Source organism: Botryllus schlosseri, chromosome 2 (assembly GCF_051294905.1).
Source record: "Botryllus schlosseri isolate E-star chromosome 2, Bs_hap1, whole genome shotgun sequence".
Taxonomy (NCBI): Eukaryota; Metazoa; Chordata; class Ascidiacea; order Stolidobranchia; family Styelidae; genus Botryllus; species Botryllus schlosseri.
In genome coordinates, this window is record NC_137237.1 from 395,848 (window position 1) to 414,317 (window position 18,470).

General features: G+C 38.8%; 1 protein-coding gene across 1 annotated transcript; it reads right to left on the reverse strand.

Annotated features, from left to right (window-relative positions):
- Positions 1-4,333: 4,333 nt before the first annotated feature.
- Positions 4,334-17,981, reverse strand: LOC145432824 (uncharacterized). The gene is made up of 12 exons (XM_080309631.1): positions 17,274-17,981; positions 16,764-16,813; positions 15,901-15,994; positions 14,736-14,782; positions 14,431-14,679; positions 13,434-13,557; positions 11,719-11,913; positions 10,576-10,761; positions 9,529-9,727; positions 8,313-8,418; positions 5,565-5,744; positions 4,334-5,209 (listed from the first exon to the last, which is right to left on the reverse strand). Exons 1-12 carry the CDS (start codon positions 17,311-17,313, stop codon positions 5,039-5,041), a joined length of 1,641 nt encoding a protein of 546 aa, XP_080165757.1. The 5' UTR covers positions 17,314-17,981; the 3' UTR covers positions 4,334-5,038.
- Between the last annotated feature and the right edge of the window lie 489 nt (positions 17,982-18,470).

Below are 18,470 nucleotides of genomic sequence, written 5' to 3' on the forward strand. Positions count from 1 at the left end.
TAAAAAAGAATTCACAAGCTTCAAAGTCAGAGAGCAGTTGTCATGACAAAGTACGAGAAAAAATAAGTCGTAGCAATGGCGTAGCTGTTGTTGTGGCAATCATACGACCGATTTGCTGACTAGGCCTGGGCGCGATGATTCGAGTTAATTTATCAACGGGAATTATAGTTTCGATACTATTTTCCACTTTGGAAGACTGTGAAACCTTGGTTGGTCGTATTCGTATCACTATAGATAACTAACCTCTATAGTATCACAGCATACGGAACATGTAGTACAAAGTTACGCACGTTAGCGCAAATGTCTGTGAAGTCGTGATCAATCCACAGCATGGTCAATGGTCATGACCATGACCACTGACCAGTGGTCATAAAGTGCAATGGAATAGGTATACTCGAAAAGACACCAAACTATCTTTAATGTAATGAAGAACTGGCATTATTCTTTGTGGTCGCAGAAAGAGTGCACTTGAACTTCCCATGTGATTAATATTGTTATAATACTCGACTCGAAGCCTAACATTCGATTCAGAATCGAATCGCTCAGATACTCGATATTTGGTCAGGCTTATAGGTGCGCGTGCAGTAGATACATGTTCATTATTCACGTTGCTCAATTACGCATGGCATATATCTACTCGACCAATTGAAATGTAGCCCTGAAGTTCAAATCTCATATCGGCGGAATAACCATCGGTTCAGAACAGAACAGATTTCAGTCGCCAATCATTCTTGATACGGACTTGATTGATTCATCGAAGCGGTTTTGCTTGAGTTCGACGGCTTATCGAAATGTATCTGCTACCTGACTTGACGATCAAAATAAAACATCGCATCCTGGTAAGTTGTTACTTCATTTACATGGCTTCATGGCCATTTCCTGCTTCCATTGAATCAGTGTGACACCGTTTATACATGCCTCTGGTTTACGTGTTCTAGATCAGTGCTCTTCAACCGGGGTGGTCGTACACCCTAGGGTGTACCAGAATTTGCAAAGGGTGTACCACTCGGATGGGGTGTACAGGGGTGTACCAGATCCGAATTACAATGAGCCGATGGCTAGCTATCACAAAGGCAGGTTTATGGGTCAGTACAGGTTGACGAACAGGTTAATGAGCAATATGGTACGATGTTATCTCAAAGGTAATTCTCGGGGATATCTAGAACTCCTAGACTTCTAGATATCCCTGGGTAATACTGTACACCGCTTGATTGTGATGTCATAAGCAAATATTTCTCATATTCATTTAGCCGTCGGCAATAGACCAATGGTTCCGTTTGGTGTTGGAAAGTATGCAGTTAACAAACATGTGTTCAGCTATAGCAGGGGTGGGCAATTATTTTATATAATAATAACACGGTTGAAACCGTGGCGGTTAATTAATGAAATAGCTATCTGCCGTCAGGATTCGAAACAATGTTAAATATGATACGTTTTTAACTCTTTTTAAACCCCTATCGACGTTCTTCTATTAAGACACTAAAACAATTGTTCTCGAACTTATTTTAGGAACGCCCCGCTTCATGATAGTGAAAATGTTCACGCCCAATCCAACGGATGGTTTAATGCCATGGAAGGTTATAGTTGTTGATGAGGGAATTCTATAATATCAAATTTGGACAATACACAGAGCAATAACTATACTATGAGCTTGGAGTAAATCGCGCGGGGCGCGAAAAAAATACATTTAACTTCGGCTTCGCGCCTCCCTTCAGATGCTTTCGCGGCCCCCAGTTCGAGAGCCACTGCACTGAAATGTATATAGGATAGTACAAAGCTTGGTCGCTTTGGTCGCTGTATTCCGAGTAGTGTGCAGCTCGAATAGCCTTGATGTTGAGCGAAGTTTGCAGTTTTCCTGAAGTTCGCCCTCTCTTGACCGAGAGATTTGTGTTTTTGTCATAATTCAAACCCTTACTTCCACCGACATGATTGGCAAAAACTAAAATGACGGGTCTACCCCTAACTCCAGTATACAAATATTAGTGCGCTAAACCCTCTATGAATTTCAGCTTTCGATTTCCTCTTTTTGACATGAACTTTCATCCTTTATGGGTGATAGATATTAGGTATGATGATGATGATGAGTCATATAGCAGTCGCGAGCACTGATTGACTGGTTTTACCAAATGCAGATTTGGAAACGCCTCACGTTACGATTTGAAACTCGTACCGTATAATGCGTAATGTGACAATCGCAACTAAGAAGGTTTGACCTAAACTATGGAAAGAGTGATTTCTTATGGATTTAATTGTTGCTCATACTTTGCCACAATGCCTTTATTTTGAATCTGGAGTACGCATGAAAGGAATGTAGGAAGCGTAGTCGTGACATATTAATGAACAGGCTTCAAAGCAAACGAATTGTCTGTTTAGTTGATACAGCCTAAATTTTAGTCCACGCATCATCATTAAAAAAGCAGGTTGTATGTTAAGAATTCCAAGCAACCTTTCGCGGGCCGCACAGGATGGCTTCGCGGGCCGCATTTTGCCCGCGGTCCGCACTTTGCCCAGGTCTGAGCTTTAGTCATTTGTCTTTAAGTGATTTTTGAGGAAACCGCCTTGATAGCTCAGACTTCTTGAATCGGTACTTCCTACCCGGCGTTAATAAATACCGCAATGCACATGAATGAAGTGACGTAGCCAGCCAGGGTCGAAACAGCTTCCATGTTGAAATCGAAACCCTTTTGTTTTAAAATGCCGATTTTATATCCTATCTTTCGCCATACATTTGCAATTTAGTATTTTGTTATTAGTGATGCCAATTAGCGACAATAGACTGTGTATAGCGGCACACGATCTGAGGTTACTGACATCTCTTCCAGCCCATGTGCTACTATCGACTGTGTGTGGTGTGAGGCAGGCCTGATACGCAGTAGGCTGGTGCGCCTGCTATCATCGCTGATCTGAATTACCGCTTCTGCAGCAGTAGCTTTACTTACTTTCTCCCCAATACTGTTAAATTTAGGTTGATTATCGTTTGTAATGTCATGCTATTTTGGGGCTGACACGAAATAAATTCCAATTTGCGTGACGGGCGGCCTAACTGGCTGCGAATAAACTCTGTGACCAAATACTATTTTATTCAAATCCATTTTTTTTGACGGCAATAACTCCGCTTCTACTGGTTGGAATAGAATCAAATTTGAAGAACATCATTTTCATAGACAACAGAAAAATTTCACATTTTTCGTTATTTATTTTTATATAATAAATAGAAACTTTCTTCTCCCGTAGCAATGCGGCTACTGGTTGGAATTGAACCAAATTTGGTGTGTAGGCTTAAGTTAGGTAACCTAACAATTTTATCAAGTAGCCAGTACGATTTGAGGAAAAAAGTCATTTTTGAAGACCCCTAATGAACAGGGGTGTACGAGTTTTGAGCAAACGTTAAAAGGGTGTACCACGTCGAAAAAGGTTGAAGAGCACTGTTCTAAATCAACGCGTGTGTTTGATTGGAAGACTACTCAAAGTCCTTTCGACACCTTCCTATCGTTTCATTGTAATCTTGTGGTGTTTTCAATCGATGATAATATCAATAAACGAATTAAAGGTGTGTAACTTGTAGATTGGGAATTCAGTGTATAGGCCTATTTGAACTTGATACTAGGCTATGCTATGAGGCTATATGCTGATGCACGCATTGAATGATAAGTCTCTGACTAAAGGACTGGGTTAGGGTTAAGGTTACCTTGATTATCCTAAATCGTATTTCGCAGAATTTGTTATTCTTGTTATTGATTAAACGGTTGGTAAATAAAAACTCTCTCTCCCCCCCCTTTTCTCTCTCTCCCCCCCTTTTCTCTCCCTTAGTAAGAATAATGTCGCTATCATTCCGTCTTACGAGATTTTAATACGGTTTCATATAGACTGTACTGTTCAAAATACGGCTGTGAGAACGGCCACTGTCGCATTAGCAAATAAACCTGCTTTGTACGAATGACTATGCATAACACTAAGTAAATGAACAACTAGGGTCATTCTGTACCAACTGCTGCCGCCCGAGGCCCGATTAAAAATACTTGAGCGAAAGCAAATATGTTTTCGGCCCTTGCGTACTCTATACGAAATGCAGTCATCTATCAACGATCGCAGGTAACAAAACACATTCCATTGCGAATACTCGTTTGTACATTGGTCGACACTATACGACCTTGTGTGATTACATTTCCTGAGCTGTCTTTCAATTTCTGGAAACTCTCGTTTGAAAAGCTAAATTTGTGAATGAAAACTTCGATACATTTGAATAATATATACACATTGCATTATGTCGTTATAGATATACAATGCTCTTTCCAATTCTCTCCTAGTTGCTGACGATGATCCCTGCCGAGTGTCAGCCGAGAATATCCGGGTTTATTTCAATATCAAGATAATATTCAATTGTACATTGAAGTTTTGTACCTCCAAACTTCGAGCACGGACATATTCTTAGCATTACGTTGGTAAAAATCGCGGCGGCCTTATATTTGGGCATGAAAACTTAAGCATATTTGACTATATAATATCTAACCCCGTGGTCAGGATGTACTTCTACTTTGAGTACTCAAGTGAGTTTTGCGTACTTGCCACACTTACTCAAATGGTCGTGTTTTAGACTACTTGTGTTTACTGTTAAATGTATAGAAGGAGTTTTGGTATAAGTTTGCGTGACTTTTGTGAGTGAAATTGCGATAAGAACCGCGTAAAATAGCATCTGTAACACGGTAACTGGGTCTATTTGCGAAAATTTCACATATTTCAAAATTTGAAAAATCAAAATTTACTCAAAACGTGAAAACCATCCTTTTCTCAAAACGTGCACAATCAATATTTACTCAAAACTTAAAAAATCTTGATTTTCCCCAAGATCCTGAAAACGCAACTTTGCTACTATCATGTTATGCACCATTTTCGGCAATTTTCTGTGACGTCATGAACAGCTTCGAACAACGTCTCCTTTCGGCAAGAAACGGATTTTAATGATACCGCTTAATTCTATGCAAGACAAAGGGAGATCAATCCTCGATCAAAGTTCAATGCTGTGACTTCTTCTATCGAATCAAGCGTACATCTCCTCCTCCTCCTGACTTTCCTCTTCTTCCGATCCGGAGCACATTCGGGTTTTGCAGAAAAACGGGAGGATGATCACGAAAACGGCCCAAAATATCACGCCCACGTAGAAGAATACTTCAGTTACAAGAGATGAGATCACGTCGTCTGGAGACACGGCCTGTAAAACACCCGCCATAGTCAGAGTTTAAAATTGACAGCTTTTCCAAATTAGACTATGGAATTAGAATTATTGCTATACACAGTTTTTTTTTCAAAATTAGATTAGAATTAAAATGATAGCTACACAATTTTGCTTAAAATTAGACAAGAATTGGAGTTACAGCTGCACAAGCTTTTTTCCAAATTAGGTGAGAATTACATTTAGATCTGGTCAGATTTTTCCAAATCAGATTAGAATTAGAATTAAATTATCGGCATTTCGCTCTAATTAGTCTAACTATAAGACAACTAGAATTATCTAGGTGTCCATTTCTACCTCCAATAATACTCCGACTAAAGATGCCCAAACTTACAGGTAGCGCCATATATCGAGTGACCCCGAGCATGGGGGTGAAAATCATCATCGGGAAAACAAACAGCCATCCGAACACTTTCAATCCGGTCACCCACCAAGCCTGGGTCATGTCGACAATGAACTTCAAGGTCACAATGCCGATGGCGACGCAATCGATGCATTTCAGTACGAAACTGACCTGCGATTAAGAAAGAGTATTAATTTTTGGCACAACCTAAAAACATATCAAATAAACGGTAGCAATAATGATGGTACGCACAAAAATGCTAATACAGGATCAGAGGCAGTAAGAGTAATCATAATCGGTACTCAAGTAGAAGTAACGTCCTTCATTCCTACTCAAGTGCAAATACAAGTAGTGATTTTAGAGTCAGTAAAATAATTGACTTATGATAGGTCTAGTTTTGCCTAAAACTGTCGAGTAGAATTAGAAGTAGTCTAAAATCATAACCGTTGGCGTAAGTTGTCCAAACATGCAAAATCTTCATGAGAAGCATCGGAAATTTCTACTTAAGTACGTGCAAGAAGGGATTTCCATGTAAGTAAAAAGTGAATATTCTAAGCCTAGTATTAATACCAACTAGAACTAAGCACCTCTAAAATGCGCAACTAGAACTAGAACTACTACTTACTTTTCAAAATGCGAAACTGGAGCTATAACCAGGACTACTCACTTTTTTTAAACCCGCAATTAAAACTAAGGGCGGAGATGATAAAGTTGGATTAGCAATAAAGTCAATTATCGCGTTCGTTGGGATTTATCAACCCAGGATTGATCTCAGCTCATAAAGTTAGTATTAATCTGATGATTTAACAAACCGGAACAAACTATAGATAACTATAGTTCTCTATAAAAACTGCGTACCATTCCTACGCACAAATATTTCCGATAATGACCGTGTCGACTGTCTCCTATAGGTGATGGCTTCACTAAACAATCAATGAATTATGTACCCGTCATTGCAGAGCGATATCAATATTCTATAATCCGTTTCTTAGTTGTACCGTACGAATTGGACACGACTTTCATTCCGCGATGATGATAATTCTAGCTATTGCAGCGGGAGTATTGTTATCAGCAGGCTGCTGCTTCATTAAACAAATTGACAACTGACAGCTATAGGGCAAGTTTTTGTTGCACTAAAGTCGCGATAAAGTTGCATTAAATTCTAACAAAAGTTGCATTTATAATTTTTGTTTAATTATTAGGGTATGAGATACTCGAAAGGTTCCGTGGTATAACTATAGTTCCCGCAGAGCTGTAAAATTTGTTACTTCATTGCCATTTAACGCACGGTCTGGCGAAACCGCCAAAAATTACATTATTTCGGAACATAACAAGAAAATTACGCAATGCGGATATAATTTATCTCAAAAAGCCAAACAGCGTAGCGATAACCCCTCCCCATAAAACAAGTGTAATGACACACCTCAAACCCCCTAAGTCTGCAAACTTGACCCAAGGAATTAGAGAAAAACTAACTCTCGGTGACTTTACCAAAAGAAAAAGCCTGAAAAAGGTGACTTAGTGACAATGTAATTTTCGGCGGTCTCGCCTGGGCGCTCGTGAAATGGGAAACTATTTCAAATTTAAACGACAGAATTAATAAATGATCTATTTCCATATTGTTCGGGTACGGTTGTGCTTGGCAGGGGTAGTTGAACTTCTTGCTTGTAAGCCATTGTCTCATAGATAACAGGGAGAAGCAGCTATAACCCATCATATAGCTCTTTGCTTTGCCAATCGAAGAGAATAGACCAGTGGTTCCCAACGTGGGCGATTTGGCGGTCTAGGGGGGCGAAAATGACGAAGGGGGCGACAGGGGGGCGAAAATGGACAAAGGGGGCGAAAATTGCGAAGGGGGCGATAGGGGGGCGATGACGCCTCAAAATGGCTGACTTTTTTTTAGTCAACCCACGGAAATTTAGTTACAAAAGTGTGTCAAATTAGACATCGAGCCGAAAATTTGACCTTTTTTTTAGTCAACCCGCCAGTGATTACAGTTTGTATGCCCAATTTTCGGTACACAAAATTTGGGGGGCGATGATCGGTGTTGACCTTGAAAAGGGGGCGATTGGTTGGGAACCACTGGAATAGACCATACTAGAAATAGTTTATAGCATGTTTTTAAATCACTGCTTTATATTTTAACGCAATATTTGATAGAAGTTGTAGTACAAACTGGCGTGAAAAATTGAGAAAAGTTGCAAAAAGTTGCACTATAAAATCCCTCCAAACAGCTTAAAGCATCATATTACATAGATTCTGCGCAGCTAGGAAGCTGTTGGAAGCTGTAAAAAAATTGCAAAAGTTGCAAAAACTTGCCCTATCTGACTGCCTCTAACGACTAACCATCGCGCGTTACCTTTTCCAACTTTATGCGTCGCGATTAACAGTATTTAATCACACGATTAGCATTCTTCTGGATCATCTAACTTTATTATCTTCGCCTAAAATGCGTCCCGATTAGCAGTTTTTAATCAAATGATTAGCATTCTCCCGGATCAGCTGACTTTATTATCTCCGCCCTAAAACGACTTACTTTTTGAAATCCGTAGCTATAACTAGAACTACACACTTTTCAAAATGCTCAACTAGTCAACTTGCAAGATGAAAAGAAGAGGCATTACTGAATGTAAAGTAAAAGAACCGGAATACGTCTGAAATAGACCTGAATAAATCCTGGACACGTCCTGGTGCGTATAATATGAATCAGAGTTTCCGCGTTGTGTTGTGAATACTCACCAAGACGACCATCGTCCATTGTACCGATGAATCCGCGGGCCAGTGCGTCGCATAATTCCAAGGGTTGATGTCGGGACAGTAGCTAGTGAAGCGGCAAGACGCGCATCTGCAAAGGCGGGACTTTCGTTATGGGCAGATATGTACACTAGGGCTGTTCAAAAATAACTTTTTGTCCAATTTTACTGGCTATGCGATAAAATTGTCCACTTTTATTTAACTGCAGAATCTCAGCGGAGGTGTTAAAAGTAGCCATCGTCGGTCTACTCAAGTAGGAGTAGAAGTAACGTCGATAATTTGTACTCAAGTACCAACTTCTATATAGGGTTGTAACCAAGTCACGAGGTTCCGAGTCCCAAGTCAATCTCACTTTTATAGTTTTGACTCTAGTCAAGTCGAGTCATTTTCAATTCACCACCGAATCAAGTCTGAGTCCAAGTCACGGAGTAGAGTATTTCGAGTCCGAATCATAGTGCTTTGACTCGAGTCCGAGTCCAAGTCATTGGGTTGACTGTTCAGATCCGAGTTAATGTCATGTGAAACCCACTTTTTACGACTCTGCTCGGTGACATCGAATGCTTCACATTCATAATATACTAATTCCCTCACTTTCAACAGTTTCTGGAAGCATTTTCAGGTACCAGTACTGATAGACGAAAAAATAATAGTGTGATAACTTTATTATTCGAAATTACAATGAAATGCCTGTCTTGGTAGACCCAGTCTCGAGTCATATGACTTGGTCCGAGTCATGCACTATGATTCGAGTACAAGTCGAGTCAATACACAAATTGACTCAAGTCGAGTCGAGTCATTTTCCATTTTTAAGAAAATGACTCGAGTCAAGTCGAGTCACCAAAAAATCGTGACTCGAGTCATTACAACTCTGCTTGTATATCGCTACTTCCACTTATCGAAGTACTTCAAGTAGATTTTATCTACTTGTACTACACTCCTCGAGTGGTTCTGATTTCAGGCTACTTCTATTTGACCGTTTTCGTTTTTTAGGTAAAACTAGGCCTAGAATACTTTTTACGTACTTGTAAATTGCTACTTCTATTTCCACTTGATTTGAAGTTGACGACGTCACTTCTGCTTGAGTACCGACAGGGACTATGTCAACCTCAGTTTATCGGTAAAGGTGTTTGATATATCGATTTTATCGGTATCGGGTTGAAACTCCGATATCGGTCGAACTCTATATACTGATAACGCCCACCTGAGGCCTCCTTCTCCCGATTCCTCTGCGAAAATCGCCACCGTGATCGCCATGGAAATCGAATAGAAGACGAGGTTGATCAAAATGAACGAGCTCCATTCGTCGCTCAGAAATACGTCGCAACGTAAGCCGAGACCGATCAGGAGGAAGATGAAGCCGATGATCGTGAACATGAAGAACAGGGTTTGTTCTTTGCGATCTGGAAAGAGAAATTCGATAGATGGTGAGCAGGCCTGGCTAAAATCGAGTACCTGATGGATTTGATTCACTTTTCAGAACTAGCAATTACAACTAGGAGTACTCACTTTTCAAAAATCGCAACTAGAACTATATAGCTAGAATTACTCACTTTCCAAATTTCGCAACTATGTAGATTGTAGAACTATATAACTAGAACTATTCACTTTTCAATATCCATAACTAGAACTTGTACATGATCCACTCTCATTTTAAAATCCGCAACTAGAACTAGAAATAAGAACGAATGACTTTAAAAATGCGAAACCAGAACCAGAAATAGAACTACTCACATTTCAAAATGCGCAACTACTAAAAAAGGAGTAGTTACTTGACCGTCAGCAATCAGCATGGTAGCTTGAGAAATTTTACAAGTCGAGTATTCCAGTATCACTCATGATGCTTTAACAGTATGAAAGACGTGTGAAGTTAAAATATGCATCTTTTCTGCTATCGCACAGAATCTAATGCCAGTTCTACGTCACATCAATGATACTTAGTATTTTTTTGACCAAACCTATTTCACTGCACTTTGAGACAATGCTGTGGGTCGATCACGAATTCACTGATATGTCATTTTCACAAACGTGCGTATCTTTGTACTACATGTTTCGCATGCTGCGATAAATAGCAGTGGAAAATAGCATCAAAACTATAATTTTCGTTGATCAACCAACTCTTAGAGGCAAGGAACGAATCATTTCAAAACACATCATCTCTCGCTACTTGACTTGAATCATTAAAATTAATACTCTGATTCAGATTTAAGTGCTCGAATCATTGTGCCCAGCCCTATGAGAGTCAACTCACAGACTGCGTCAGTCATGTCCCGGAACCAGTCGGACCTGGTCTCGTTGTAATAGCTCATGTGTCGGTTGTAGAAATCGACCAAGCCGAGACAGAATTCCCCATCTTGTCTCCTGTACAACGTTTCGTTGACGTGTTCCACAACGGGACGTTTCGGCGGCGTCGGTTTCAGGGCTAACAATTCCCGCTCTGTCACCAAAGAAAAGAATGCTGGTTATGACTATGGAAAGCTAGAACATTTTCATCAGCTCCAAATTAGATTAGAATAAGAATGATATCTACCCATTTTCCAATATAGATAAGAATTAGAATCATATCTGCAGTTTTTCCTAATTTGATTATAATTACAATGATAGCTAACAGAGTTGGTCAGTAACGACGTACTTCTAATTTTCAGAGTACTTCAAGTCTATTTTGCCTACTTGATTTACTTCATCAAGTGGTTATGATTTTAGACTACTTCTACTCCACAGTTTTCAGCTTTTTAGGCAAAACTATAGGCCTGGAATACTCAACGTTTACTTGTTTAGAAATCGCTATTTCTACTTCTACCTCAGTACCGTGGTAACTACTTTGATCACCTCCCGAAAGTTTTTTTCCAATTAGATTGGCATTAAAATGATAGTTTCTAGTTTTTTCCCAAATTAGATTCAATTAGAATTATAGTGACACAATTTATTTTATAAATTAAATTAGAATAAAAATCAAAGTTGGTAACGAGGTACTTTTACTTTTCGAAGTAGGCTACTCCAACTAGGTTTTGCATATAAATGCACCACTTGCTCAAGTGGTTATGATTTTAGACTACTTCTACTTCTACTTGACAGTTTTCGGGTTTTTAGACGAAACTAGAATCTATACTTTTTTACTTGCTTACTTACCACACAGTATAACAAAAATGCGGGTAATTTGGGAGTCGAGCCAATGTGCTGACCTCTTTTTTTGTCAACACAGTACTATGGGTCGAATTTTTTTCAAAATCCCCAGTTTTCTTGAAGCTTTGATGATTTATAGAAAAGAGTCCTCTTTTTAGGATCTCAAAATATGGTAGCCCTAAATTAGATAACCAGCATTATCTAACTGCCCAAATCTCATCTACAACTGAACTACAATGATTTCACATTCCATCATTCGCCAGGCGTATACCTGGCACGAATTTTCCGCGGTTATTATGTTTTTTCGGGATTTTCGTCTTCGAAGTCGAATTGCTCGATTCGGTGCTGTTCGAAAACGTGGAATTTGTCGATATCGTTGTCAGAGTAACGTTATCGGTTGACATTACTGTTGGCAACGTCGTGACTTCATTGTTAGGCGGCTGGGTTGATTCCTCTGTGGTGCCATCTGTAAGATGAAAGTGGTTAACGTATATATATGAGCAGTTAGTTTAGCTTAACACTCGGAGATATATCAGCTGCCCAAGACAGACTTGTACTAACTAACTATCTAGTTAGGTGATTGTCAACTAAGAACTGTTTTTTGAGTAGTTTTAGTTGCTGATTTTGAAAAGTGAGTAATATATTACTATAGTTCTGGTTCTAGTTCAGATTGCGAGTTTTGAAAAGTTTAGTAGTTCTAGCTTTAGTTTTAAAATAAGTACTTTGTACAAGCCTGGCTTAAGATCTTTATTACCTATCATTTGAAATGCATAAGCATAACACATCCGTGGATTGACGTATAATAGTTTTAAAACGACGCACTTGATTGCCTCTTCTCGTTATATTAACACTGATACCATAGTCAATACGGACTTTCCTCAAAATTTCATATTTGCTGCTATAAGTTGCGTTGAATTATTTAAAATTACTCTCATGTACAGACCGATTTTAACAGCTTCTACGTCTTGAAGTACTTCAAGTACTTGCTGTGCTTATTCAATTAGCTATATGAGTAGGGCCATTTTTTACCTGAAAAATCCAAATTTTGACATTTTGTGACCCCAAAAAACATAATTTTGACCTCACGTATGTAAATTAGGTGTTTTCGCACATAATGTTAAAATTGTACCACTTATCTTCATTTCTGGTTGGACCTATCGGTCCTTACGAAGTAGTTTGACATGAAAAAAACGTTCTCGACTGGAAACCTGACAAATATTTTCGTAAAAAAACTAGTATATTAACGAAATTCAAGTACGTCACGTATTAAGGTAGAAATATTTCAAATTTGTTGTAGTACAACAACGAATTATACTTTCCTATACATTCTCGGGTAGAAAGTCTCTGACCTTACCAAGTACTAGAATAGAGAAAGAAAGTCCAACAGAAGCAGCTGTTGGCTAACAACACTGAAGTTGTTCCTATACTGCTGATGACACACCGTGTTGCTTCATTCTGAAAATGTTGCCTACATCACAATTTTTCATCATGTGCTTCTTGATATAAGAACCATGCAATGCCCAAGCAGTCTTTCTTCAGTTAGGATATTGCGGTACGTTGACCGTAATACCATGTCAACCTATTTGTTTCATTTGAATGTTTATGATTCATAATGAGCAGACAATGGCCAATAAAGATGACTACAAACTGTAAAATGCCAAATGATAAGTTCACCGACAGTGCAAAATCTACGATACAAACGAAATGCAGGGGTCCAAAAAATTATGACTTTGTAAACAATTTTGACAATTTTGTGACCTAGCTCTTCAATTTTGACAAAATTTTTACCCTAGGTATGAGTATAGACTAATTATACTTCTACTTGATAGTTTTCAGTTTCTAGGAAAAAGATAGCCTACAATTATTACCTATTTACTTACTTGTAAATCACTACTTCTACTTCTACTTACGTAGAAATTTTCGGCGTTACTTCTACTTGAGCTCCAACCATGACTATTTTGGCCACATCTGCTGGTTCTTACTCACAAGTAGTTGTTGTTGTTGTGTTGATAATTCGATCCACAATTTCTGGCTCATCCGCCTCTGACACGTCCCGGGATATCCTTTTTCTGGCATTTCCCTCTTGTGCGTTCTTTGAGTTGAATTGAACCTGAGAGGGAGATTCGCAATGAGAATTAGACAACGAGATAATTCTAGTTGCCAAACTAGACTAGTCTAATTATAATTTAATTGGTAAAATGTTTCTATGCTCTCCTTTTAGTTATAATCTAATTTCTAGTTTTCCTGTAAATGCTGCAGGAGACCTGCATCGTGCGAAACGCGCCAGGCTCAATCAACTCTGGTTTGTTACGAACGGAACTTGAATTTTTATGTGATTCTATCTCATTAGGAATTTGAGTTAAATTGTCAAGCTTTGAGAATTCAATCATTCTATTTCTAATCTAATTTGCAAAAGTCGGGAGTTTTCTAGTGGTCCAAATATAGGCCTACGCGCAAGGAGCGAAATTGCCGCGCGGTGGCGCAAAACTGATTCTAGTTCTACTTCTACTTGCAAGTGTTGAAAAGTGATTAAATCTGTCTCTATAGTTTCGCATTTTGAAAAGTGAGTATAGTTCTAATTGCGAGTTATGAAAAGGGATTATTTATAATTCTTGTTCCAACATAGAAAAGTGAGTAGTTACGACTAGAACAAAGCAGTCATAGCAAAATACGAACGTATAGCAGTTTATGAAACTATTCAATCGGCCAATCATCGTAATTTTGCCAATTCCCTTGTTTGCGAAAAAAGATGTTGATAGAATATAACCAAACTTACAGTGATACGCCGTTATTAGTATTATTATTATTATTATGTATATAGCCTTGATAGTTGCGTATTCAAGTGAAGAGCAAGGGTATGGATTTTGAGCTAACATTTTGGAATCATTTGACTTGTCCGGCCCGCAAGTGCTCTGAAGGTTTGAATCCGGCCCGCGGTGCGAGTTGAGTTTGACACCCCTGCTTTACACGAATCTCTGCTCACCGTGTGCAGAACCGACTGCCTGACGGAATATTTCCTTCCGACCAGCTGCAAAGGGGTCGGGATCTCCGTGAAGTTGTTTCCGGGCGTAATGATGGCGGCTTTGTACGAGTCCATGTTGATCACGTTGATACTGATGATGACGTCGCACACGTAGATACCGAACGGCAGCAACACGCACACAAAGATGCCCGCCGCAAAATAGAATGGTTCTTTGGAGAGGCTGGAGATTTTACGTTCCATGCTCTTTTTCTGTGAATATCATCGTGACCATTGTGTTTGTGGTGCCGTAATGACGACGGTCTTACCTTTTTCTCGACTGGATTTTCTTGATAGGGCGGAGGCGCCTCGATTCCTAAAGCAAATACGTGTAGAATATTTATATAATATTTGTATAGGGTTGTTCAGACATAACTTTTTTTTCAAATATTACTGGCTGATAAAATTGTTACGTTGGATAAAAAAACGCTGCACACTGAATTTGAATCATTTCTAACCAGTAGGAGCGGAGCTATGAGAGGAAAAGCTGCAATACGGCTTTAAACCTTACTATGACTGCAGACTTGTACAAACTACTGTATTTTCAAAATGCGCAACTATAGAACTAGAAGTAGAACTACTCACGTTTCAAAATCCGCAACTATAACTATAACTACTCATTTTTTTTAAACTGGCAACTAGAACTACTCAATTTTTAAAATCCCAACTATAACTATAACTAGGCCTACTAATTTAAAAAAAAAATGGCAACTAGAACTACTCAGTGTACGTTTAAATCAATTCTCTGACGTTTTGGAAATGCGCCTCAAGCTAGATGCCATATTTTTTTTAAATGTCGGCCAGAATATTTCGGGGTTATTGGTTTTATCGGTATCGGCTTTGAAATCCGATATCGGTCGGGCTCTACCCGCGATGACAGCATACGACAGAACCAGCTTTCAATGGCAAATGTCGTCTCTTTACGCGAGCGAATGCCAAATTCAGTTTTTAAGCACTGAAATTACACTCTCCTTGCCATTAAGATTTAATTTATCAACGAGAATTATTGTTTCGATATCATTTTCCGCTGTGGAAGGCTGTCAGCCTCGATTGGTCGTATCGCAGCATACGAAACTTGTAGTACAAAGCTACGTACTGGGTATGACGTATCTGTGAAGTCGTGATCAACCCACACCATTGTCACAAAGCGTAATGAAATAGGGATGGTTAAAATAATACCAAATTATCTATAAAGTGATGTAGAATTGGCATTATATTCTCGGTGGTAGCATAAAAGGAAGGCTACATATTTGAACTTTATACACCTTACATACTGTTATGACATCATAATTGATACTAGAATACTTGACTCAAAGCCTATATACTCAATTCAGAATCGAATCAGTCAGTTACTCGATATTGTCAAGTCCTAATCGTAATTGGTGTAAAAATTCAGCAACAGAATGCTAAAAAAAATCGACTTCTCGCACAAACCTCGTTCCGATTCTGCCTTTTCCGATTTTCTATTCCTTTCTAAACTTTCTTCTTCTTCTATATTCTTCTTTTTTCTCGGCTTTTTCTCCCCGTTCTGAAACAGATTGTCGTTATGGAAAATTGCAATGATAATTATTGGCATATATCGGAAGATGATCATGAATGACTAATTTTGAACATTTTCCCACCCAAAATTACGTAATTCAGGTATTCGTTTTCAAAAATATAAGGCGTAAGGAGAGGTGAGGCACAGAAGGGTCAAGCCTCATTGATAGCACAATTCGTCATAAACAACTCGGAATTTATATTAACTAACATTAATCGAATGCTGCTGTCGCACTGACTCCGAAAATTCGAATATTAATAACGTCATAGGACCAGAATCCCTGCAAAGCCGCCAAATCATGCGGAATTCGGCTTTCTGCCGCACAATGACAGCGCAGTGTAAAGTGATAAACATATTAATTTGCCTCGAATATGAGCCTAATAATCTGACAAGTTACGAGTCATTTCGTTATGACATGCGACAAGTATGAGTCAAGTTATTTGAAAAACGTGACTCGAGTCATCCCAATAGTGCCACAATGATGGCCATCTATGGTTTAAAAGAATTATATATTTACGAAGGAAGAATCTGAATTTGAATTTGATCAATCGGTGTCAGAATCCGATACTGCTGTCCGGAGTGACACGCCCAATCATATTAGCATCAAGTTGTACACAATTAAATTAGGTATTCGTAATAAATATCATGCAAAATATGTTCAGAAGCAGACAAATTGTATGAACATTTTTCGAACTTTTCGCAGAAAAATCAGGATAATTGAGCCGAGAAAATAGTACGAAGTCAACACAGAACCTACCTCATCGACTTCGATCTCAGTATCGAGGTCATCTTCGCTGAACCTGTTCTCTGTAACACAAGAGAGACTTGGAGTATTTCTTCAGAGTATGAGAGTATTATTCCGCTCCCACAGACTTGGACAACTTGATCATTCTAGTTGTCTAATTCGACTAATTAGGGATAAACGCCGATAATCTAATTCTTATCTAATTTGTGAAATGTTTCTATGCTCTCATGTTAAATATATTTTAATTTCTGCTTTTCCCTAAAATGCTACAAGAGAACTGTATCGTGTAAAACGAGCCATAATCTTGGTGTACATGCATTTGTGATTCACGCGCTAACGAGAATCAATTATGATTTGATATGAAGTGAACTTGAGTTCTGTTGTAATTCTTTCCAATTCGGAACATATTTCAAGTTCCGAGTGTTTGCGAATTCAGTAAATTCTAATCTAATTTGAAAAAAAAACTGTGTAGCTATCATTCTAATTCTCATGTAATTTGGAGAATTTGAAAATTTTCCCTACCCGGTGCCGGGTCCGCGGATGTTTCCTCCTGTGGCGCCATATTTTGAAGTATTTCAGGGCTTATCTTATTTCTGATTTTGAAAACCGATTTGAAATAGTCAATGCATACTTTGCTACAAAGCTACATTGAAATTGCGTACGAATCACTCTCAAGTAAGGTTAGCACATTGGTACGAGTACTCGGATGAGAATCGTGTTTTCATTCTAATGATTCGTGTCGAGTAGTGAGAGATGATTTTGCGAGCACTGAAATGATATAGGTCCTACGCTCCTTGCTACCAAGAGTTAATTTATCAACGAAAATTATAGTTTCGATACTATTTTCCCTTGAGGAAGCCTTGAAACCTCGATTTGCCGTATCACATCATACGAAGCATGTAGTATAAATCTGCGCAAATTAGTGGAAATTACATATCTGTGAAACATGATCAACCAACAGCATTGTCATAAAGTGCAATGAAATAGGTACGGTCGAAAAATACCAAATTATCTTGAATGTGATGTAGAACTGGCGTTATATTCTTTGTGGTCGCATAAAAGGTTCATATTTAAACTTTCCACGTCATTTCTAATATGGTAACGTCATCATAATGCTGAAATACTCGACTCTGATTAGAATCACTCGAGCACTCGATTTTGACCAGCCCTAGTCAGACTTCGTATGTTAGAATTCTAGCAAGCTGATATCCTGAAACGCGAACAGACTATAACTGACTGATCCTCCATCAACTGAATCTGATGACCGCCAAAACCGGCAGAGCGAGATTGTCGACTATATATAAAGTTAACCTTCTCGCCGCATTCACGATGCTGTAAAGCGCGTCAAAACTACTGCGATCTGTCTCTGCGGGTTACTTTGCATGGCCGCGGGCTATTCGCGTATCTTTTCATTTTTGGCATCAGATGTTGCGAGATTCTGGATCAAAACAAAGCCTTGCAAGGTCACAGACGACATCAATTTCGACTGAAAGCCATTTGCATTATAGTGTGCAATGTGCATAGAATTGCCGAAATCCGGATTTCGAGCCGACGACGATAACTAGCATCTTCACCGATAGTCTCAAGATAACCGGACCTCGATCTGACATATCAACCTCGCCTATCGACACATTCATTTTCGTCACTAGTCGTTTTATAGCATCCCTTATGCCTGTATGCCTTTTATATTTACATTCACCATATAGGCCAAAGTGCATG

What these genes read in the sequence shown, in the direction of transcription:
- LOC145432824 (XM_080309631.1), bottom strand. Translation starts at nt 17,313, where the DNA reads ATGGCGCCACAGGAGGAAACATCCGCGGACCCGGCACCGG. An exon ending in CCGCGGAAAATTCGTGCCAG is followed by an intron (nt 10,762 to 11,718) that starts GTATACGCCTGG and finishes CTTTGGTGACAG; the next exon opens with AGCGGGAATTGTTAGCCCTG. An exon ending in AATGGACGATGGTCGTCTTG is followed by an intron (nt 5,745 to 8,312) that starts GTGAGTATTCAC and finishes TCTTAATCGCAG; the next exon opens with GTCAGTTTCGTACTGAAATG.